Source organism: Oncorhynchus nerka, linkage group LG12 (assembly GCF_034236695.1).
Source record: "Oncorhynchus nerka isolate Pitt River linkage group LG12, Oner_Uvic_2.0, whole genome shotgun sequence".
NCBI lineage: Eukaryota > Metazoa > Chordata > Actinopteri > Salmoniformes > Salmonidae > Oncorhynchus > Oncorhynchus nerka.
Genome location: NC_088407.1, coordinates 93,475,299 through 93,499,697, shown reverse-complemented (window position 1 = coordinate 93,499,697; position 24,399 = coordinate 93,475,299). Strand labels below are relative to the sequence as shown.

General features: G+C 47.0%; 1 protein-coding gene across 1 annotated transcript in view; it reads right to left on the bottom strand.

Annotated features, from left to right (window-relative positions):
* Positions 1–442: 442 nt before the first annotated feature.
* fgfr3 (fibroblast growth factor receptor 3) overlaps positions 443–24,399 on the bottom strand; it is a 231,061-nt gene continuing 207,104 nt past the window's right edge. The window contains 9 exon segments of the mRNA XM_065025045.1: positions 443–3,274; positions 3,277–3,391; positions 4,232–4,337; positions 6,749–6,886; positions 16,387–16,457; positions 18,312–18,355; positions 18,640–18,748; positions 19,013–19,200; positions 23,101–23,211. Coding sequence (XP_064881117.1) covers positions 3,153–3,274; positions 3,277–3,391; positions 4,232–4,337; positions 6,749–6,886; positions 16,387–16,457; positions 18,312–18,355; positions 18,640–18,748; positions 19,013–19,200; positions 23,101–23,211 — 1,004 coding nt within the window. The 3' untranslated portion in view covers positions 443–3,152.

Genomic DNA, 24,399 nt, shown 5'->3' with positions numbered 1-24,399 from the left:
ATATTATTATCCTCTCTATAGTATTAGCCTCTCTATATTATTATCCTCTCTATATTATTATCCTCTCTATAGTATTAGCCTCTCTATATTATTAGCCTCTCTATATTATTAGCCTCTCTAGTATTAGCCTCTCTATAGTATTAGCCTCTCTAGTATTAGCCGCTCTATAGTATTAGCCTCTCTATATATAACAGTATATAACAATTCTAACAACATAAGAGATTGAAGAATAACTTGGATGAAGAGGACTACTTATAGAACTACTGTAGCATGGGAAACTAGCATGGTAAAACATAATCTTGTAAAAAGTACTTCAAACATAAATAGTAGTAAATTAAATTTGACATTTAGCTAAAATGTTACTGAAACCTTCGCAAGTGAGTCCTGTGAATCACTTCTTTGATTTGGTAAAAGTCAACTTTGCAACTGAGGTACGACTCAATAATGTTTCACTCCCTAGATTTACATTTAATCAAACTCAGTTTCCTTGTCCTGCTCTGCTCATTAAAATTGCTTTAAATCTTTCATACATTCTTTTTTTTATACTGTAAACAAAACAAGATGGATGAAAAACAAGAGAAATAAAATCTGCCAGTCGTGAAAATAATATTGTTCTGCTTTACATAAGTTACAGAAAAATAAATAAAACATCTTTGCTTACAGTACTAAATCCTGAACAAGATTGTTCTAACTTATGAACTACATGTTAAGTCTATAAATATCTTTACAAATATACATGTTAATAATTCAAATAAACCTTTTGTATCACTTTAAATTATTACATGATCATGACAGTGTATTCTAGAATGCTTTGATTCTAAAACAATATTTTAGAAGAAAAAAAAATGTCATTTTAAGCACATGGCTGCTGACAGCAATATGATACATATTTGCATTTATATATTTACAATTAAAACGTTTTAAAGATACATAGAACACCCCCAATTATATTTCCCTCCTGTTGAAGGGTCTGACTACAGCTTGGTTCCCATCAGAGAGACTGGTTCTATATTTCCTTCCTGTTGAAGGGTCTGACTACAGCTTGGTTCCCATCAGAGAGACTGGTTCTATATTTCCCTCCTGTTGAAGGGTCTGACTGCAGCTTGGTTCCCATCAGAGAGACTGGTTCTATATTTCCCTCCTGTTGAAGGGTCTGACTGCAGCTTGGTTCCCATCAGAGAGACTGGTTCTATATTTCCCTCCTGTTGAAGGGTCTGACTGCAGCTTGGTTCCCATCAGAGAGACTGGTTCTATATTTCCCTCCTGTTGAAGGGTCTGACTACAGCTTGGTTCCCATCAGAGAGATTGGTTCTATATTTCCCTCCTGTTGAAGGGTCTGACTGCAGCTTGGTTCCCATCAGAGAGACTGGTTCTATATTTCCCTCCTGTTGAAGGGTCTGACTGCAGCTTGGTTCCCATCAGAGAGACTGGTTCTATATTTCCTTCCTGTTGAAGGGTCTGACTACAGCTTGGTTCCCATCAGAGAGATTGGTTCTATATTTCCCTCCTGTTGAAGGGTCTGACTGCAGCTTGGTTCCCATCAGAGAGACTGGTTCTATATTTCCCTCCTGTTGAAGGGTCTGACTGCAGCTTGGTTCCCATCAGAGAGACTGGTTCTATATTTCCCTCCTGTTGAAGGGTCTGACTGCAGCTTGGTTCCCATCAGAGAGACTGGTTCTATATTTCCCTCCTGTTGAAGGGTCTGACTACAGATTGGTTCCCATCAGAGAGATTGGTTCTATATTTCCCTCCTGTTGAAGGGTCTGACTGCAGCTTGGTTCCCATCAGAGAGACTGGTTCTATATTTCCCTCCTGTTGAAGGGCCTGACTACTGCTTGGTTCCCATCAGAGAGACTGGTTCTATATTTCCCTCCTGTTGAAGGGTCTGACTGCAGCTTGGTTCCCATCAGAGTTTCAAACAGCAGAGACTTCTGTTACAGTCCTGGTTCAGATTGTTGTATTGTAGTCCCATTCTATTGCATGATGGTGGAGATGATTCAACAGAGGTGAGGGATCTTGGAGTAAAGCACTAACTGTTATTGGAAGAACTAGTCACATCATTTTGTTGATTCTGGCTCTGCTGGTATGCTGCACATTTGCAAAAACTAGTTCCCGTGTACTCCACTGAGGAGAGGTAAAGAGACCCAGCCTCCCTGGCCAATGGTGTTATAGATACCCAGCCACCCTGGCCAATGGTGTTATAGATACCCAGCCTCCCTGGCCAATGGCGTTATAGATACCCTGCCTCCCTGGCCAATGGCGTTACAGATACCCTGCCTCCCTGGCCAATGGAGTTAAAGATTCCCTGCTTTCGAGGCCAATGGCGTTATAGATACCCTGCCTACCTGGCCAATGGCGTTACAGATACCCTGCCTCCCTGGCCAATGGTGTTAAAGATTCCCTGCTTTCGAGGCCAATGGCGTTATAGATACCCTGCCTCCCTGGCCAATGGCGTTAAAGATTCCCTGCTTTCGAGGCCAATGGCGTTATAGATACCCTGCCTCCCTGGCCAATGGCGTTATAGATGCCATGCCTCCCTGGCCAATGGCGTTATAGATGCCCTGCCTCCCTGGCCAATGGCGTTATAGATACCCAGCCTCCCTGGCCAATGGCGTTATAGATGCCCTGCCTCCATGGCCAATGGCGTTATAGATGCCCTGCCTCCCTGGCCAATGGCGTTATAGATGCCCTGCCTCCCTGGCCAATGGCGTTATAGATGCCCTGCCTCCCTGGCCAATGGCGTTATAGATGCCCTGCCTCCCTGGCCAATGGCGTTATAGATGCCCTGCCTCCCTGGTTAATGGTGTTCATGTCCTTGTGTCAATCTCCTCCCAGTCCTGTGGGTTAGAGTTAGGTTCCAGTAGGCACTGAATGGTTTGACCTTTCGGATTGTCAATAACTAAAGACTGGCCAAGTATAAAAAAATATACATTTTCAGTTTTTGGCGGCAAAAAATTGTCCAACCTTCAATGCAAAGATTCTTAAAAAATGTGTCCGTTTGAGGATGTATTGCATGGGCTGTTCTCTTCCTCATATCTGGAGGAGGCTCAAAGTATGACGCTGAGAGGTGTCTCGGGGGAGCCCCCCCCCTCTCCCCATCCAGCCCCACCTATGTCCTGATTGCCATGTAAATCTGCAGCAGTTTGACAAGGTTATTCCCCCCTCATTTTGGGGAGGCAGGGTTGGTCAGGGAGGGGGTCGTGAGAAGGGGGTCGTCGGGAGGCATGGTTGGTCAGGGAGGGGTTCATGGGGAGGCAGGGTTGGTCAGGGAGGGGGTCGTGGGGAGGGGGTCGTGGGAGAACACAGAGTCATCTCCTGAGGAACAGGTGCTGCTGGAGTCTTGGCAGGTTGGAGAGTACTGCTCAAATGGAACAGACAGGTCCAGGTACTCCTGTTGTAACACAACACACAGTGTTAGAACAGACTGTCCTCCTGTTGTAACACAACACACAGTGTTAGAACAGACTGGTCCTCCTGTTGTAACACAACACACAGTGTTAGAACAGACTGGTCCAGGTACTCCTGTTGTAACACAACACACAGTGTTAGAACAGACAGGTACTCCTGTTGTAACACGACACACAGTGTTAGAACAGACTGGTACTCCTGTTGTAACACAACACACAGTGTTAGAACAGACTGGTCCAGGTACTCCTGTTGTAACACAACACACAGTGTTAGAACAGACTGGTACTCCTGTTGTAACACAACACACAGTGTTAGAACAGACAGGTCCAGGTACTCCTGTTGTAACACAACACACAGTGTTAGAACAGACTGGTCCTCCTGTTGTAACACAACACACAGTGTTAGAACAGACTGGTACTCCTGTTGTAACACAACACACAGTGTTAGAACAGACTGGTACTCCTGTTGTAACACAACACACAGTGTTAGAACAGACAGGTCCAGGTACTCCTGTTGTAACACAACACACAGTGTTAGAACAGACTGGTCCAGGTACTCCTGTTGTAACACAACACACAGTGTTAGAACAGACAGGTCCAGGTACTCCTGTTGTAACACGACACACAGTGTTAGAACAGACAGGTCCAGGTACTCCTGTTGTAAACACGACACACAGTGTTAGAACAGACTGGTCCAGGTACTCCTGTTGTAACACAACACACAGTGTTAGAACAGACAGGTCCAGGTACTCCTGTTGTAACACAACACACAGTGTTAGAACAGACAGGTCCAGGTACTCCTGGGTTTATAGGTCCAGACTTACGTCTGTGGAGGTCATGGACAGAACCCTGTCGTGGTCCTCCACCAGCTGCCTGAAGGTAGGTCTCTGAGATGGGACAGCGTGCCAGCACTCCCTCATGATCATATATCTACAGGGACACACAACAGTTACAATACATCACAGTAGGTCTCTGAGATGGGACAGCGTGCCAGCACTCTCTCATGATCATATATCTACAGGGACACACAACAGTTACAATCCAACACAGTCTATACAGACCACACCATACAATACAACACAGTCTATACAGACCACACCATACAATGCTATAAATGTAATGTATGTTATTGCTATATAATTGAGTTAGCTAGCATGGCCACATTAGCTAATAACCCGTTGTTGTTACAGATTCGTGCTATTGACAGCCATCAACATCATTGAGCCATATGCACATCTATATAAGAGTGACAGGTAGCCTAGTGGTTGGAGCGTTGGGCCAGTGAAACCAAAAGGGAAAAATCTGTCGACGTGCCCTTGAGCAAGGCACTTAAACCCTAATTTGCTCCAGAGGCACCGTACTGCTATGGCTGATCCTGTAAAACAACTCATTTCACTGCACCTATCCAGTGTATGTGACAATAAAACACATGTCAGAGGAGGCTGGTGAGAGGAGCTATAGGAGGATGGGCTCATTGTTATGGCTGAAATGAATTACATGGAACATAGGAAACATATGTTTGACTGTTCCATTTATCCCATTCCAGTCATTACAATGAGCCTGTCCTCCTATAGCTCGCCCACCAGCCTCCTCTGACATGTGCAGTATCAGTCAAACGTTTGGACACACCTTCTCATTCAAGTGTTTTATTTCTTTTCACTATTTTATACATTGTAGAATAATAGTGAAGACCACAAAACTATGAAACAACACATATGGAATCTTGTAGTAACCAAAAAAGTGATATATTCTTCAAAGTAGCCACCCTTTGCCTTGATGATAGCTTTGCACACTCTTGGCAGTCTCTCAACCAGATTCACCTGGAATGCTTTTCCAGCAATCTTGAAGGAGTTCCCACATATGCTAAGCACTTGTTGGCTGTTTTTCCTTCACTCTGCGGTCCAACTCATCCCAAACCATCTCAATTGGGTTGAGGTTGGTTGATTGTGGAGGCCAGGTCATCTGATGCAGCACTCTATCACTATCCTTCTTGGTAAAATAGCCCTTACACAGTCTGGAGGTGTGTTGGGTCATTGTCCTGTTGAAAAACAAATGATAGTCCCACTAAGCGCAAACCAGATAGGATGGCGTATTGCTGCAGAATGATGTGGTAGCCATGCTGGTTAAGTGTGCCTTGAATTCTAAATAAATCACTGACAGTGTCACCAGCAAAGCACCCCCACACCACCATCACACCTCCTCCTCCATGCTTCACGGTGGAAACCACACATGCAGAGACCATCCATTCACCTACTCTGCGTCTCACAAGGACACGGAGGCTGGAACCAAAAGTCTCAAATTTCGACTCATCAGACCGAAAGACAGATTTCCACCAGTCTAATGTCCATTGCTTGTGTTTCTTGGCCCAAGCAAGTCTCTTCTTCTTATTGGCATCCTTTAGTAGTGGTTTCTTTGCAGCCTGATTCACGCAGTCTCCTCTGAACAGTTGATGTTGAGATGTGTCTGTTTCTTGAACTCCGTGAAGCATTTATTTGGGCTGCAATCTGAGGTGCATTTAACTCTAATGAACTTATGCTCGGCATCAGAGGTAACTTCCTTTCCTGTGGCGGTCCTCGTGAGAGCCAGTTTCATCATAGCGCTTCATGGTTTTTGCAATTGCACTATCAAAGTTCTTGAAATGTTCCGTATTGACTGACCTTGATGTCTTAAAGTAATGATGGACTGTCGTTTCTCTTTGCTTATTTGAGCTGTTCTTGCCATAATATGGACTTGGTATTTACCAAATAGGGCTATCTTCTGTATACCACCCCTACCTTGTTACAACACAACTGATGGGCTCAAATGCAGAAAAAAGGAAGAAAAAAAAAGAAATTCCACAAATGAACTTTTATCACACCTGTTAATTGACATGCATTCGTGGTGACTACCTCATGAAGCTGGTTGAGAGAATGCCAAGAGTGCGCAAAGCTGTCATCAAGGCAAAGGGTGGTTACTTTGAAGAATCTCAAATATAAAATATATTTGGATTTATTTAACACTTTTTGTGTTACTACATAATTCCAACTTTTGACTGGTACTATATATATATATATATTTTATTTATGTATTTTTTAGATGGTTTTTCCTGTTTCCTATCTACTGTCAGGTATAAGACACATTGTATTTTGTCATATTTTTGTGATCAATGATGATAAAAGACCCGGTCTGATTTGAATTCGCAGGTGATTCACAGCCATGAACATCATTGAGTCTTGCTCATCTAATGAGCTGTTGTCTACCTATTGTCAAAAAATAAATTCCCGGTCAACTAGGACCGCTGGTTAGGAGTCTCTATATTACACAACGAGAGATTGAAAATCTGTTACATTAACATGACCTACAGTTCATGTGTGCAGTTGGCAGGTTTGTCCATGCGGTGGCCCTCCTTCAGCAGTTTGAACAGCTCCTCTACAGGGATGCCGGGGTACGGGGACCCTCCCAGGGTAAATATCTCCCAGAGCAGCACCCCATACGACCACCTAGAGAGAGGGGAGGGATCACAGATTAGAGGTCAAAGAGCACTGAAATAGTGTGTCACCAGCAAAGCACCATCACACCTCCTCCTCCATGCTTCACGGTGGGAACCACACATGCAGAGATCATCTGTTCACTTACTCTGCGTCTCAAAAAGATACAGCGTTGGAACAAAAAAATCTAAAATTTGGACTCATCAGACCAAAGGACAGATTTCCACCGGTCCCTTGCTCGTGTTTCTTGGCCCAAGCAAGTCTCTTCTTATTCATGGTGTCCTTTAGTCTTTGCAGCAATTTGACCACTAAGGCCTGATGCACGAAGTCTCCTCTGAATAGTTGATGTTGAGATGTGTCTGTTACTTGAACTCTGTGAAGCATTTATTTGGGCTGCAATCTGAGGTGCAGTTAACTCTAATGACCTTATCCTTTGCAGTAGAGGTAACTCTGGGTCTTCCCTTCCTGTGGCACAAAGTACCAGTGACTCACTCAATACGGAAGTGGTCAGATGACAGGGATGCTACGTTACAGGACAATTTTGCTAGCACAGACTGGAATATGTTCCGGGATTCATCCAATGGCATTGAGGAGTTTATCACCTCAGCCTACCAGACGAGCTAAATGTATTTTATGCTTGATTTGAGGCAAGCAACACCGAAGCATGTATGAGCGCACCAGCTGTTCCGGACGACTGTGTGATGACGCTCTCCATAGCCGATGTGAGCAAGACCTTTAAACAGGACGACATTCACAAAGCCGCACGGGGATTACCAGGAAGTGTACTCAAAGCATTTGTGGACCAACTGGCAAGTGTCTTCACTACTGTAATACCTTCATGTTTCAAACAGACCACCATAGTCCCTGTGCCCAAGAAAGTGAAGATAACCTGCCTAAATGAAGTCTTTCAAAAGTCTGGTCATGGCTCACATCAACACCATCATGCCAGAAACCCAAGACCCACTCCAATTCGCATACTGCCCCAACAGATTCACACACCACATTGCCCTTTCCCACATGGACAGAATGCTATTCATTGACTAAAGCTCAGCGTTCAACACCATAGGTCCCACAAAGCTCATCACTATGCTAAGGACACTGGGACTAAACACCTCTTTCTGCAACTGGATCCTGGACTTCCTGACGGGCCGCCCCCGCGTGATAAGGCTAGGCAACAACACATCTGCCACGCTGATTCTCAACATTGGCGCCCCTCAGGGGTGTGTACTTAGACCCCTCCTGTACTTCCTGTTCACCCACGACTGCGTGGCCAAACATGACTCCAACACCATCATTAAGTTTGCTGACGACACAACAGTGGTAGGCCTGATCACCGACAACAATGAGGTAGCCTATAGGGAGGAGGTCAGAGAACTGTCAGTGTGGTGCCAGGACAACAACCTCTCCCTCAATGTGAGCAAGACATAGGGGCTGATCGTGGGCTACAGGAAAAGGCGGGCCGAATAGGCCCCCATTGACATCGACAGGGCTGTAGTGGAGCGGGTCGAGAGTTTTAAGTTCCTTGGTGTCCACATCACCAACGAACTATCATGGTCTAAACAAACCAAAACAATCGTGAAGAGGCCACGACAAAATCTTTTCCCCCTCAGGAGACTGAAAAGACTTGACATGGGTCCTCAAATCCTCAAAAAGTTCTACGGCTGCACCGTCGAGAACATCCTGACCGGTTGCATCAACTGCTCGGCATCTGACCGTAAGGCGCTACAGAGGGTAGTGTGCACAGCCCAGTACATCACCGGGGCCAATCTTCCTGCCATCCAGGACCTATATAATAGGCGGTGTCAGGGAAAAGCCCATAAAATCGTCATAGATTCAGTCACCCAAGTCAAAGACTGTTTTCTCTGCTACCGCACGGCATGCTGTAACGGAGCACCAAGTCTAGGACCAAAAGGCTCCTTAACAGCTTCTACCCCCAAGCCATAACACTGCTGAACAATTAATCTAATGGCACCCCCCCATCCCTTCCATTTGTTTTGTACACTGCTACTACTCACTGTTTATCTATGCATAGTCACTTCACCCCTACCTCCATGTACAAATTACCTCAACTAACATGTACCCCCGCACACTGACTCGGTACCGGTACCCCTGTATATAGCCGCCACATTGACTCTGTACTGGTACCCTCTGTATATAGCCTCCACATTGACTCTGTACCGTAATACCCTGTATATAGCCTCCACATTGACTCTGTACTGGTACCCCCTGTATATAGCCGCCACATTGACTCTGTACTGGTACCCTCTGTATATAGCCTCCACATTGACTCTGTACCGTAACACCCTGTATATAGCCGCCACATTGACTCTGTACTGGTACCCCCTGTATATAGCCTCCACATTGACTCTGTACCGTAACACCCTGTATATAGCCTCCACATTGACTCTGTACCGGTACCCCCTGTATATAGCCTCCACATTGACTCTGTACCGTAACACCCTGTATATAGCCTCCACATTGACTCTGTACCGGTACCCCCTGTATATAGCCTCCACATTGACTGTACCGTAACACCCTGTATATAGTGTCCACATTGACTCTGTACCGGTACCCCCTGTATATAGCCTCCACATTGACTCTGTACCGTAACACCTTGTATATAGCCTCCACATTGACTCTGTACTGGTACCCCCTGTATATAGTTTCCACATTGACTCTGTACTGGTACCCCCTGTATATAGCCTCCACATTGACTCTGTACTGGTATCCCCTGTATATAGCGTCCACATTGACTCTGTACCGTAACACCCTGTATATAGCCTCCACATTGACTCTGTACCGGTACCCCCTGTATATAGCCTCCACATTGACTCGGTACCGGTACCCCCTGTATATAGCGTCCACATTGACTCTGTACCGGTACCTCCTGTATACAGCCTCCACATTGACTCTGTACCGGTACCCCCTGTATATAGCCTCCACATTGACTCTGTACCGGTACCCCCTGTATATAGCGTCCACATTGACTCTGTACCGGTACCTCCTGTATATAGTCTCCACATTGACTCTGTACTGGTACCTCCTGTATATAGCCTCCACACTGACCCTGTACTGGTACCTCCTGTATATAGCGTCCACATTGACTCTGTACCGGTACCTCCTGTATATAGCCTCCACATTGACTCTGTAACGGTACCCCCTGTATATAGCGTCCACATTGACTCTGTACCGGTACCTCCTGTATATAGTCTCCACATTGACTCTGTACTGGTACCTCCTGTATATAGTCTCGTTAACAGGACCGAGACAACAGGACCGAGACAACAGGACTGAGACAGCAGGACTGAGACAACAGGACTGAGACAACAGTACAGAGACAACAGGACCGAGACAACAGGACCGAGACAACAGGACCGAGACAACAGGACTGAGACAACAGGACTGAGACAGGACTGATACAACAGGACTGAGACAACAGGACCGAGACAACAGGACTGATACAACAGGACCGATACAACAGGACCGAGACAGGACTGATACAACAGGACCGATACAACAGGACCGAGACAGGACTGATACAACAGGACTGAGACAACAGGACTGAGACAGCAGGACTGAGACAACAGGACCGAGACAACAGGACCGAGACAAAAGGACCGAGACAAAAGAACCGAGACAACAGGACTGAGACAATAGGACCGAGACAACAGGACAGAGACAACAGGACCGAGACAACAGGACCGAGACAACAGGACTGAGACAACAGGACCGATACAACAGGACCGAGACAACAGGACTGATACAACAGGACTGATACAACAGGACTGAGACAACAGGACTGATACAACAGGACCGAGACAACAGGACCGAGACAGGACTGATACAACAGGACTGATACAACAGGACTGATACAACAGGACCGAGACAACAGGACCGATACAACAGGACCGAGACAACAGGACCGATACAACAGGACCGATACAACAGGACTGAGACAACAGGACCGAGACAACAGGACCGAGACAACAGGACCGATACAACAGGACCGATACAACAGGACTGATACAACAGGACTGAGACAACAGGACTGAGACAGGACTGATACAACAGGACCGAGACAACAGGACTGAGACAGGACTGATACAACAGGACCGAGACAACAGGACTGATACAACAGGACCGAGACAACAGGACTGAGACAGCAGGACCGATACAACAGGACCGAGACAGCAGGACCGATACAACAGGACCGAGACAACAGGACCGAGACAACAGGACCGAGACAACAGGACCGAGACAACAGGACTGAGACAACAGGATTGAGACAGGACTGATACAACAGGACTGAGACAGCAGGACTGATACAGGACTGAGACAGGACTGATACTACTTCCGGGTTGGAGCGAGCGGTCGCATCTGCACTCGGTCCGCAGGTAGTATTACATTTCATTACATTTCATTATAGTACAACGGTTTGATTTGTCTAATCTTAGCAATTTCTTCTTAGCTAGCTACATAGCCGTCTTTGTATCATAGATAATTGCGTAATTATCGTATTTCGTCGTCCTAACGCAGTCTACACTGCTATCTGCCCTGCAGCTAGCCAGCTAGCTAACGTCCACCGTCTACCGATTAGCAGCACAACTATTACACTCAACTGAACGACTTGATTAGTGTAGTGTTAGCTAGCTACATAGTTGTCTTTGCTGTCTTCGTTTCCAAGATAATTGTGTAGTTTAGAGTGTGTAGTTTTAGAGTGATTATCTTAATTTACCGAGGTTAGCTAGCCAGCTATTTGTCGTCCTTAACGTAGGAGACACTGCTAGCTAGCCAACAGCTAGCCAACGTCTACCGAACAGAACTTCCGCACTCAACAATCCGGTCGCATTTCGCTTCGCTCCACAGGTAGTATCACATTTTTTTCATTTCATTTCATTACAGTACAACGGCTTGATTTGTTTGATCGTAGCTAGCTACATAGCTAGCTACATAGCCGTCTTTGTATCAAAGATAATTGTGTAGTCTAGAGCGATTTCCTAGGTTAGCTAGCCAGCTATTGTCGTTCTTTTAACGCAACGTAACGTAATCAACACTGCTAGCTAGCCAGCTAGCCCCGAATAGCAGCACAGTAGAAACTATTACACTCAACGGAACGACTTGATTAGTGTAGTGTCAACAACACAGCCACTGCCAGCTAGCCTACATAGTCAACAACGCAGCCTCTGCCAGCTAGCCTACTTCAGCAGTACTGTATCATTTTAATCATTTTAGTCAATAAGATTCTTGCTACGTAAGCTTAACTTTCTGAACACTCGAGACGTGTAGTCCACTTGTCATTCCAATCTCCTTTGCATTAGCGTAGCCTCTTGTGTAGCCTGTCAACTATGTGTCTGTCTATCCCTGTTCTCTCCTCTCTGCACAGACCATACAAACGCTCCACACCGCTGGTGGTCTGGTGGTCCCAGCGCGCACGACCCACGTGGAGTTCCAGGTCTCCGGTAGCCTCTGGAACTGCCGATCTGCGGCCGACAAGGCAGAGTTCATCTCAGCCTATGCCTCCCTCCAGTCCCTCGACTTCTTGGCACTGACGGAAACATGGATCACCACAGACAACACTGCTACTCCTACTGCTCTCTCTTCGTCTGCCCACGTGTTCTCGCACACCCCGAGAGCTTCTGGTCAGCGGGGTGGTGGCACCGGGATCCTCATCTCTCCCAAGTGGTCATTCTCTTTCTCCCCTTACCCATCTGTCTATCGCCTCCTTGGAATTCCATGCTGTCACAGTTACCAGCCCTTTCAAGCTTAACATCCTTATAATTTATCGCCCTCCAGGTTCCCTCGGAGAGTTCATCAATGAGCTTGATGCCTTGATAAGCTCCTTTCCTGAGGACGGCTCACCTCTCACAGTTCTGGGCGACTTTAACCTCCCCCACGTCTACCTTTGACTCATTCCTCTCTGCCTCCTTCTTTCCACTCCTCTCCTCTTTGACCTCACCCTCTCACCTTCCCCCCTACTCACAAGGCAGGAAATACGCTCGACCTCATCTTTACTAGATGCTGTTTTTCCACTAACCTCATTGCAACTCCCCTCCAAGTCTCCGACCACTACCTTGTATCCTTTTCCCTCTCGCTCTCATCCAACACTTCCCACACTGCCCCTACTCGGATGGTATCGCGCCGTCCCAACCTTCGCTCTCTCTCCCCGCTACTCTCTCCTCTTCCATCCTATCATCTCTTCCGTCTGCTCAAACCTTCTCCAACCTATCTCCTGATTCTGCCTCCTCAACCCTCCTCTCCTCCCTTTCTGCATCCTTTGACTCTCTATGTCCCCTATCCTCCAGGCCGGCTCGGTCCTCCCCTCCCGCTCCGTGGCTCGACGACTCATTGCGAGCTCACAGAACAGGGCTCCGGGCAGCCGAGCGGAAATGGAGGAAAACTGCGCCTCCCTGCGGACCTGGCATCCTTTCACTCCCTCCTCTCTACATTTTCCTCTTCTCTCTCTGCTGCTAAAGCCACTTTCTACCACTCTAAATTCCAAGCATCTGCCTCTAACCCTAGGAAGCTCTTTGCCACCTTCTCCTCCCTCCTGAATCCTCCTCCCCCCCTCCTCCCCTCTCTGCAGATGACTTCGTCAACCATTTTGAAAAGAAGGTCGACGACATCCGATCCTCGTTTGCTAAGTCAAACAACACCGCTGGTTCTGCTCACACTGCCCTACCCTGTGCTCTGACCTCTTTCTCCCCTCTCTCTCCAGATGAAATCTCGCGTCTTGTGACGGCCGGCCGCCCAACAACCTGCCCGCTTGACCCTATCCCCTCCTCTCTTCTCCAGACCATTTCCGGAGACCTTCTCCCTTACCTCACCTGGCTCATCAACTCATCCCTGACCGCTGGCTACGTCCCTTCCGTCTTCAAGAGAGCGAGAGTTGCACCCCTTCTGAAAAAACATACACTCGATCCCTCCGATGTCAACAACTACAGACCAGTATCCCTTCTTTCTTTTCTCTCCAAAACTCTTGAACGTGCCGTCCTTGGCCAGCTCTCCCGCTATCTCTCTCAGAATGACCTTCTTGATCCAAATCAGTCAGGTTTCAAGACTAGTCATTCAACTGAGACTGCTCTTCTCTGTATCACGGAGGCGCTCCGCACTGCTAAAGCTAACTCTCTCCTCTGCTCTCATCCTTCTAGACCTATCGGCTGCCTTCGATACTGTGAACCATCAGATCCTCCTCTCCACCCTCTCCGAGTTGGGCATCTCCGGCGCTGCCCACGCTTGGATTGCGTCCTACCTGACAGGTCGCTCCTACCAGGTGGCGTGGCGAGAATCCGTCTCCTCACCACTGGTGTCCCCAGGGCTCTGTTCTAGGCCCTCTCCTATTCTCGCTATACACCAAGTCACTTGGCTCTGTCATAACCTCACATGGTCTCTCCTATCATTGCTATGCAGACGACACACAATTAATCTTCTCCTTTCCCCTTCTGATGACCAGGTGGCGAATCGCATCTCTGCATGTCTGGCAGACATATCAGTGTGGATGACGGATCACCACCTCAAGCTGAACCTCGGCAAGACGGAGCTGCTCTTCCTCCCGGGGAAGGACTGCCCGTTCCATGATCTCGCCATCACGGTTGACAACTCCATTGTGTCCTCCTCCCAGAGCGCTAAGAACCTTGGCGTGATCCTGGACAACACCCTGTCGTTCTCAACTAACATCAAGGCGGTGGCCCGTTCCTGTAGGTTCATGCTCTACAACATCCGCAGAGTACGACCCTGCCTCACACAGGAAGCGGCGCAGGTCCTAATCCAGGCACTTGTCATCTCCCGTCTGGATTACTGCAACTCGCTGTTGGCTGGGCTCCCTGCCTGTGCCATTAAACCCCTACAACTCATCCAAAACGCCGCAGCCCGTCTGGTGTTCAACCTTCCCAAGTTCTCTCACGTCACCCCGCTCCTCCGCTCTCTCCACTGGCTTCCAGTTGAAGCTTGCATCCGCTACAAGACCATGGTGCTTGCCTACGGAGCTGTGAGGGGAACGGCACCCCAGTACCTCCAGGCTCTGATCAGGCCCTACACCAAAACAAGGGCACTGCGTCCATCCACCTCTGGCCTGCTCGCCTCCCTACCACTGAGGAAGTACAGTTCCCGCTCAGCCCAGTCAAAACTGTTCGCTGCTCTGGCCCCCCAATGGTGGAACAAACTCCCTCACGACGCCAGGACAGAGGAGTCAATCACCACCTTCCGGAGACACCTGAAACCCCACCTCTTTAAGGAATACCTAGGATAGGATAAAGTAATCCCTCTCACCCCCCCCCCTAAAATATTTAGATGCACTACTGTTCCACTGGATGTCATAAGGTGAATGCACCAATTTGTAAGTCGCTCTGGATAAGAGCGTCTGCTAAATGACTTAAATGTAATGTAATGTAAAATGAGACAGCAGGACTGATACAGCAGGACTGATACAACAGGACTGAGACAACAGGACCGAGGCAACAGGACTGAGACAACAGGACTGAGACAACAGGACTGAGACAGGACCGAGACAACAGGACTGAGACAACAGGACTGATACAACAGGACTGATACAACAGGACTGAGACAACAGGACTGATACAACAGGACCGAGACAACAGGACCGAGACAGGACTGATACAACAGGACTGATACAACAGGACTGATACAACATGACCGAGACAACAGGACCGATACAACAGGACCGATACAACAGGACCGATACAACAGGACTGAGACAACAGGACTGATACAACAGGACCGAGACAACAGGACTGATACAACAGGACTGAGACAACAGGACTGATACAACAGGACTGATACAACAGGACTGAGACAACAGGACCGATACAACAGGACCGATACAACAGGACTGATACAACAGGACTGAGACAACAGGACTGAGACAACAGGACCGAGACAACAGGACCGAGACAACAGGACCGAGACAACAGGACCGATACAACAGGACCGATACAACAGGACTGATACAACAGGACTGAGACAACAGGACTGAGACAACAGGACTGAGACAGGACTGATACAACAGGACCGGTACAACAGGACTGAGACAGGACTGATACAACAGGACTGAGACAGGACTGAGACAACAGGACCGATACAACAGGACCGATACAACAGGATTGAGACAGGGCTGATACAACAGGACCGGTACAACAGGACTGAGACAGGACTGATACAACAGGACTGAGACAGGACTGAGACAACAGGACCGATACAACAGGACCGATACAACAGGACCGAGACAACAGGACCGAGACAACAGGACCGATACAACAGGACCGAGACAACAGGACCGAGACAACAGGACTGAGACAACAGGACTGAGACAACAGGACTGATACAACAGGACCGAGACAACAGGACTGAGATATATCAATCCATATTCACATGTGGTTTTGATGGTAATTGAGGCTAATTCACAAAGTCATGATATTACAATACATTCCTCCTGTCCTGCATATCTCTCTACATGGGCAGACCGGAGGCATGCTGTGTGGCTGGCTGTGTCAACTTACACATCGCTCTGGTGCGTGTAGACGCGGTCGAACAGAGCCTCTGGAGCCATCCATTTCACAGGTAGACGACCCTGCAACAACACACAGACAACAGAACAGCTGTCTCAGCACAACGGATCAAAACACCCATAACAGATATACCCCCCACCAATCACTGTCTTACCCATAACAGATATACCCCCCACCAATCACTGTCTTACCCATAACAGATATACCACACCCCCACCAATCACTGGTTTACCCATAACAGATATACCCCACCCCCACCAATCACTGTCTTACCCATAACAGATATACCCCACCCCCACCAATCACTGGTTTACACATAACAGATATACCTCCACCAATCACTGTCTTAGCCATAACAGATATACCCCCCACCAATCACTGTCTTAGCCATAACATATATACCTCCACCAATCACTGTCTTACCCATAACAGATATACCCCCCACCAATCACTGGTTTACCCATAACAGATATACCTCCACCAATCACTGTCTTAGCCATAACAGATATACCCCCCCACAATCACTGTCTTAGCCATAACAGATATACCCCCCACCAATCACTGTCTTAGCCATAACAGATATACCCCACCCCCACCAATCACTGGTTTACCCATAACAGATATACCCCCACCAATCACTGTCTTACCCATAACAGATATACCCCACCCCCACCAATCACTGTATTACCCATAACAGATATACCCCACCCCCAACAATCACTGTCTTACCCATAACAGATATACCCCACCCCCACCAATCACTGTATTACCCATAACAGATATACCCCACCCCCCACCAATCACTGTCTTACCCATAACAGATATACCCCCCACCAATAACTGTCTTAGCCATAACAGATATACCCCACCCCCACCAATCACTGTCTTACCCATAACAGATATACCCCCCACCAATCACTGTCTTACCCATAACAGATATACCCCCACCAATCACTGTCTTAGCCATAACAGATATACCCCTCACCAATCACTGTCTTACCCATAACAGATATACCTCCACCAATCACTGTCTTAGCCATAACAGATATACCACACCTCCCCCCACACCCCCCAACAATCACTGTTTTACCCATAACAAATACACCCCCACCAATCACTGTCTTACCCATAACAAATACACCCCTCACCAATCACTGTCTTACCCATAACAGATATACCCCCAATCACCAATCACTGTCTTAGCCATAACAGATATACCCCACCAATCACTGTCTTACCCATAACAGATATACCCCCCACCAATCACTGTCTTAGCCATAACAGATATACCCACTCACCAATCACTGTCTTACCCATAACAGATATACCTCCACCAATCACTGTCTTAGCCATAACAGATATACCCCCACCAATCACTGTCTTACCCATAACAGATGTACCCCACCCCCACCAATCACTGTCTTACCATAACAGATCCCCCACCCCCCACCAATCACTGTCTTACCACACCTCCCCACCCCCCCAATCACTGTCTTACCACACCTCCCCCACCCCCACCAATCACTGTCTTACCCATAACAGATATACCCCACCCCCACCAATCACTGTCTTACCCATAACAGATATACCACACCTCCACCAATCACTGTCTTACCCATAACAGATATACCACACACCAATCCCCACCAATCACTTACCCATAACAGATATACCACACCCACCCAATCACTGTCTTACCCATAACAGATATACCACACCCCCACCAATCACTGTCTTACCCATAACAGATATATCCCACACCTCCACCAATCACTGTCTTACCCATAACAGATATGGCTGCCAGATCTCTATGGATACACTGAGGAAGAGGAAGCTAAGTCCCGCTAAATACACTGGACTGTATTATACCATATTGTAGCATATAGACCATACCTAACCACCAATCACTGTCTTACCCATAACAGATATGCCACACCTCCCCCACACTCCCCACCAATCACTGTTTTACCCATAACAGATAAACCACACCTCCCCCACACCCTCCACCAATCACTGTTTTACCCATAACAGATATGCCACACCTCCCCCACACCACCCACCAATCACTGTTTTACCCATAAACCCTTTTCAGTGGTGTAAAATACTTAAGCAATACTTTAACCTCTTCACACCTCCCATTTTGTTAAAAATTGCAATCACTGTCTGCTATAGGGGGAATGTGTGGATAGGAAACCCTCGGACGTTTTTAAAACTGGTTAAATCATTAGTAGTCTTCTTGATCACAGAAAATGTCTATGTTGTGCACATCTCTGGCCAGACCGAAGTCTGCAATCTTCATCACGTTCTCCTCGGTTACCAGGACGTTCCTGGCTGCCAGATCTCTATGGATACACTGAGGAAGAGGAAGCAATAAGTCCCGCTAAATACACTGGACTGTATTATACCATATTGTAGCATATAGACCATATATAATCCTAACCAGGGCTGCAAAATTCCGGTAGCTTTCCAAAAATGCCAAGGTTTTCCAGAAATCCCAGTTGGAACATTCCCGGAATCACAGGGAATCCAGAAACTCCACCCAGGATTTCTAGAAACCCTGAGAATTTTTGGAAAGTAAAGGTTTTTGCAACCCTACTTTGTCCAGTATGCCACCAACCTTCTGTGAGGCCAGGTACTCCATGCCACGCGCCACCTGGTAGGCACAGGACACCAGGTCTTTAAAGGTGAGCTGCTCGTCAGGGATCTTACAGGTGTCGAAGGAGTAGTCCGTCCCCGGGGGCCGACGGGCTCTCAGGTACTCCCTCAGGTTCCCTTTGGAAGACTCCACCAACACGTACAGGGGACCTGGGGAATATATATTCTGTATTTATACTTTATACCTAAACCCTTTTCAGTGGTGTAAAATACTTAAGCAAAAATACTTTAACCTCTTCAGTCGACCCTCTACTTTTTTGAACATTTTGTTAAAAATTGCGCAACATTTCAGCGCCCTGCTACTCATGCCAGGAATATAGTACGTTCATATGGTTAGAATGTGTGGATAGGAAACCCTCGGACGTTTTTAAAACTGGTTAAATCACGACTGTGGCTATTACATAACGAGGGATCGGATGTCGTTACATCGGAAAGCGCAGGAAAACCTGATCACAGAAAATGTTAAAATAAATATCCTTGCGCTGCAGCTTCCTGTGAGCTCGCAATGAGTCGTCCCACAGCGGGATTGTTAACAGTGAGCCGAAAGAGATAAGACCGAGCATTCAACTCCCAGTCTAGAGTCTTGTGAATTGAATCATCTTTGATTCTTGGTTGAACCGAAGAAAAGGGGCACCACCTACCTCCGGTCTCCGCCCAGATCATTCCGGAAGAGCTCTCTCCTGAATTTTTTCCAAGACGACAGCTAATGATTTCTACATCGCCTATGGATGATTTTTATCGCTTATTAACGTTTACTAATACCTAAAGTAGCATTACAAACGTATTTCGAAGTGTTTTGTGAAAGTTTATCGTCTACTTTTTGAATTTAAAAAAATGACGTTACGTTGTGAAATCGCTGTTTTTTTCGTTTATCACACAGTCTACATATAACGATATCTTGGCTTTATATGGCCCGATTTAATCGAAATAAAGACCCAATAGTGTTTATGGGACATCTAGGAGTGCCAACAAAGAAGATGGTGAATGGTAATGACTGTTTTCTATTTTATTGTGCGGTTTGTGTAACGCCGAAATGCTAATTATTTTGTTTACGTCCCCTGCTGTGCTTTTCTGTTGTAGTGTATTGGTGCATGCTATCAGATAATAGCTTCTCATGCTGTCGCCAAAAAGCATTTTAAAAATCGGACTTGTTGCCTGGATTCACAACGAGTGTAGCTTTAATTTGATACCCTGCATGTGTATTTTAATGAACTTTTGAGTTTTAACTAATACTATTAGCATTTAGCGTAGCACATTTGCATTTCCAGAGCTCTAGTTGGGACGCAAGCGTCCCAAGTAGAGGCAAGAGGTTAAAGTACTCTTTCAGTAGTTTTTTTGTGTATCTGTACTTTACTTGACTATTTATATTTTTGACAACTTTTACTTTTACTTCACTATATTCCTAAAGAAGATAATGTACGTTTAGCTCCATACATTTTCACTGACACCCAAAAGTACTTGTTACAGTTTGAATGCTTAGCAGGAAAATGGTCCAATTCACACACTTATCAAGAGAACATGTACATTTCGGTGTTCCTCAAGGTTCCGTTTTAGGACCACTATTGTTTTCACTATATATTTTACCTCTTGGGGATGTAATTCGAAAACATAATGTTAATTTTCCCTGCTATGCGGATGATACATAGCTAGCTGTACATTTCAATGAAACATGGTGAAGCCCCAAAATTGCCCTCGCTAGAAGCCTGTGTTTCAGACATAAGGAAGTGGATGGCTGCAAACGTTCTACTTTTAAACTCGGACAAAACAGAGATGCTTGTTCTAGGTCCCAAGAAACAACGAGATCTTCTCTTGAGTCTGACAATTAATCTTGATGGTTGTACAGTTGTCTCAAATAAAACTGTGAAGGACCTCGGCGTTACTCTGGACCCTGATGTCTCTTTTGACGAACATATCAAGACTGTTTCAAGGACAGCTTTTTTCCATCTACGTAACACTGCAAAAATCAGAAACTTTCTGTCCAAAAATGATACAGAAAAAATAAATCCATGCTTTTGTTACTTCTAGGTTAGACTACTGCAATGCTCTACTTTCCGGCTACCCGGATAAAGCACTAAATAAACTCCAGTGCTGAATACGGCTGCTAGAATCCTGACTAGAACCAAAAAATGTCATCATATTACTGGCTTCCTGTTAAGGCAAGGGCTGATTTCAAGGTTTTACTGCTAACCTACAAGCATTACATGGGCTTGCTCCTACCTATCTTTCTGATTTGGTCCTGCCGTACATACCTACACGTACGCTACGGTCACAAGACGCAGGCCTCCTAATTGTCCCTAGAATTTCAAAGCAAACAGCTGGAGGCAGGGCTTTCTCCTATAGAGCTCCATTTTTATGGAATGGTCTGCCTACCCATGTGAGAGACGCAGACTCGGTCTCAACCTTTAAGTCTTTACTGAAGACTCATCTCTTCAGTGGGTCATATGATTGAGTGTAGTCTGGCCCAGGAGTGTGAAGGTGAACGGAAAGGCTCTGGAGCAACGAACCACCCCTGCTGTCTCTGCCTGGCCGGTTCCCCTCTCTCCACTGGGATTCTCTGCCTATTACAGGGGCTGAGTCACTGGCTTACTGGTGCTCTTCCATGCCGTCCCTAGGAGGGGTGCTTCACTTGAGTGGGTTGTGTCACTGACGTGATCTTCCTGTCTGGGTTGGCCCCTCCCCCCTTGGGTTGTGCCGTGGCGGAGATCTTTGTGGGCTATACTCAGCCTTGTATTAGGATGGTAAGTTGGTGGTTGGAGATATCCCTCTAGTGGTGTGGGGGCTGTGCTTTGGCAAAGTGGGTGGGGTTATATCCTTCCTGTTTGGCCCTGTCCGGGGGTACCATCGGATGAGGCCACAGTGTCTCCTGACCCCTCCTGTCTCATCTCCAGTATTTATGCTGCAGTAGTTTATGTGTCGGGGGGCTAGGGTCAGTTTGTTATATCTGGAGTACTTCTCCTGTCTTATCCGGTGTCCTGTGTGAATTTAAGTATGCTCTCTCTAATTCTCTCTTTCTTTCTTTCGGAGGACCTGAGCCCTAGGACCATGCCTCAGGACTACCTGGCATGATGACTCCTTGCTGTACCCAGTCCACCGGGCTGTGCTGCTGCTCCAGTTTCAACTGTTCTGCCTGCGGCTATGGAACCCTGACCTTTTCACCGGACGTGCTACCTGTCCCAGACCTGCTGTTTTCAACTCTCTAGAGACAGCAGGAGTGGTAGAGATACTCTTAATGATCGGCTATGAAAGGCCAACTGACATTTACTCCTGAGGTGCTGACTTGCTGCACCCTCGACAACTACTGTGATTATTATTATTTGACCCTGCTGGTCATTTATGAACATTTGAACATCTTGGCCATGTTCTGTTATAATCTACACCCAGCACAGCCAGAAGAGGACTGGCCACCCCACTCACTAAACAGAGAACATCCCTGGTCCTCCCTACTGCCTCTGATCTGGAGGACTCACTAAACAGAGAACATCCCTGGTCATCCCTACTGTCTCTGATCTGGAGGACTCACTAAACAGAGAACATCCCTGGTCATCCCTACTGTCTCTGATCTGGAGGACTCACTAAACAGAGAACATCCCTGGTCATCCCTACTGCCTCTGATCTGGTGGACTCACTAAACAGAGAACATCCCTGGTCATCTCTACTGGCTTTGATCTGGAGGACTCACTAAACAGAGAACATCCCTGGTCATCCCTACTGTCTCTGATCTGGAGGACTCACTAAACAGAGAACATCCCTGGTCATCACTACTACCTCTGATCTGGAGGACTCACTAAACAGAGAACATCCCTGGTCATCCCTACTGCCTCTGATCTGGAGGACTCACTAAACAGAGAACATCCCTGGTCATCCCTACTGTCTCTGATCTGGAGGACTCACTAAACAGAGAACATCCCTGGTCATCCCTACTGCCTCTGATCTGGAGGACTCACTAAACAGAGAACATCCCTGGTCATCCCTACTGCCTCTGATCTGGTGGACTCATTCTTTGTTAAAGAGCTGTTACAGTATGTCAGGGTCGTACGATCTGTAATTTACCATCCTGTGTACATGCTCCCAGCAGGTTGAGGATGTTTTTGTGTTTTCCAATCATCTTCATCATCTCCATCTCTGAGACCAGGTCTGACAGGTCCTTATCTGTGGCGTCGTCTGATGGAAAAAGAGCGGGGACAGACAGTGGGAGAGAGAGGGGACAGACAGACAGCAGGAGAGAGAGGGGGACAGACAGACAGCGGGAGAGAGAGGGGACAGACAGACAGCAGGAGAGAGAGGGGGACAGACAGACAGACAGCAGGAGAGAGAGGGGGACAGACAGACAGCAGGAGAGAGAGGGGGACAGACAGACAGCGGGAGAGAGAGGGGACAGACAGACAGTGGGAGAGAGAGGGGGACAGACAGACAGACAGCAGGAGAGAGAGGGGGACAGACAGACAGAGGGAGAGAGAGGGGACAGACAGACAGCGGGAGAGAGAGGGGGACAGACAGACAGCGGGAGAGAGAGGGGACAGACAGACAGCGGGAGAGAGAGGGGGACAGACAGACAGCGGGAGAGAGAGGGGGACAGACAGACAGCGGGAGAGAGAGGGGGACAGACAGACAGCAGGAGAGAGAGGGGGACAGACAGACAGCAGGAGAGAGAGGGGACAGACAGACAGCAGGAGAGAGAGGGGACAGACAGACAGCGGGAGAGAGAGGGGACAGACAGACAGCAGGAGAGAGAGGGGGACAGACAGACAGCAGGAGAGAGAAGAAGACATTTCAATTTCAGATCACATTATAATTCCCTGAAGATTAGATAGACTGAGACAGTCAGAGATAATAAGCCTCTCTATGAGGAGACAGTCAGAGACAATTCGCCTCTCTATGAGGAGACAGTCAGAGATAATAAGCCTCTCTATGAGGAGACAGAGATAATAAGCCTCTCTATGAAGAGACAGTCAGAGATAATAAGCCTCTCTATGAGGAGACAGTCAGAGATAATACGCCTCTCTATGAGGAGGCAGACAGAGATAATAAGCATCTCTATGAGGAGCCAGACAGAGATAATAAGCCTCTCTATGGGGAGACAGACAGTCAGAGATAATATAATGTATAAATATCTAGGACTAACTGATTCCTTGCCAACCATTCTGAAACTAACTGCAACTCTTTGTTAAGTGTTGCAGTCATTTCAGTTGCTGTAGTAGCTGACATGTATAGTGTTGAGTCATCCGCATACATAGACACACCGGCTTTACTCAAAGCCAGTGGCATGTCGTTAGTAAAAATTGAAAAAAGTAAGGGGCCTAAACAGCTGCCCTGGGGAATTCCTGATTCTACCTGGATTATATTGGAGAG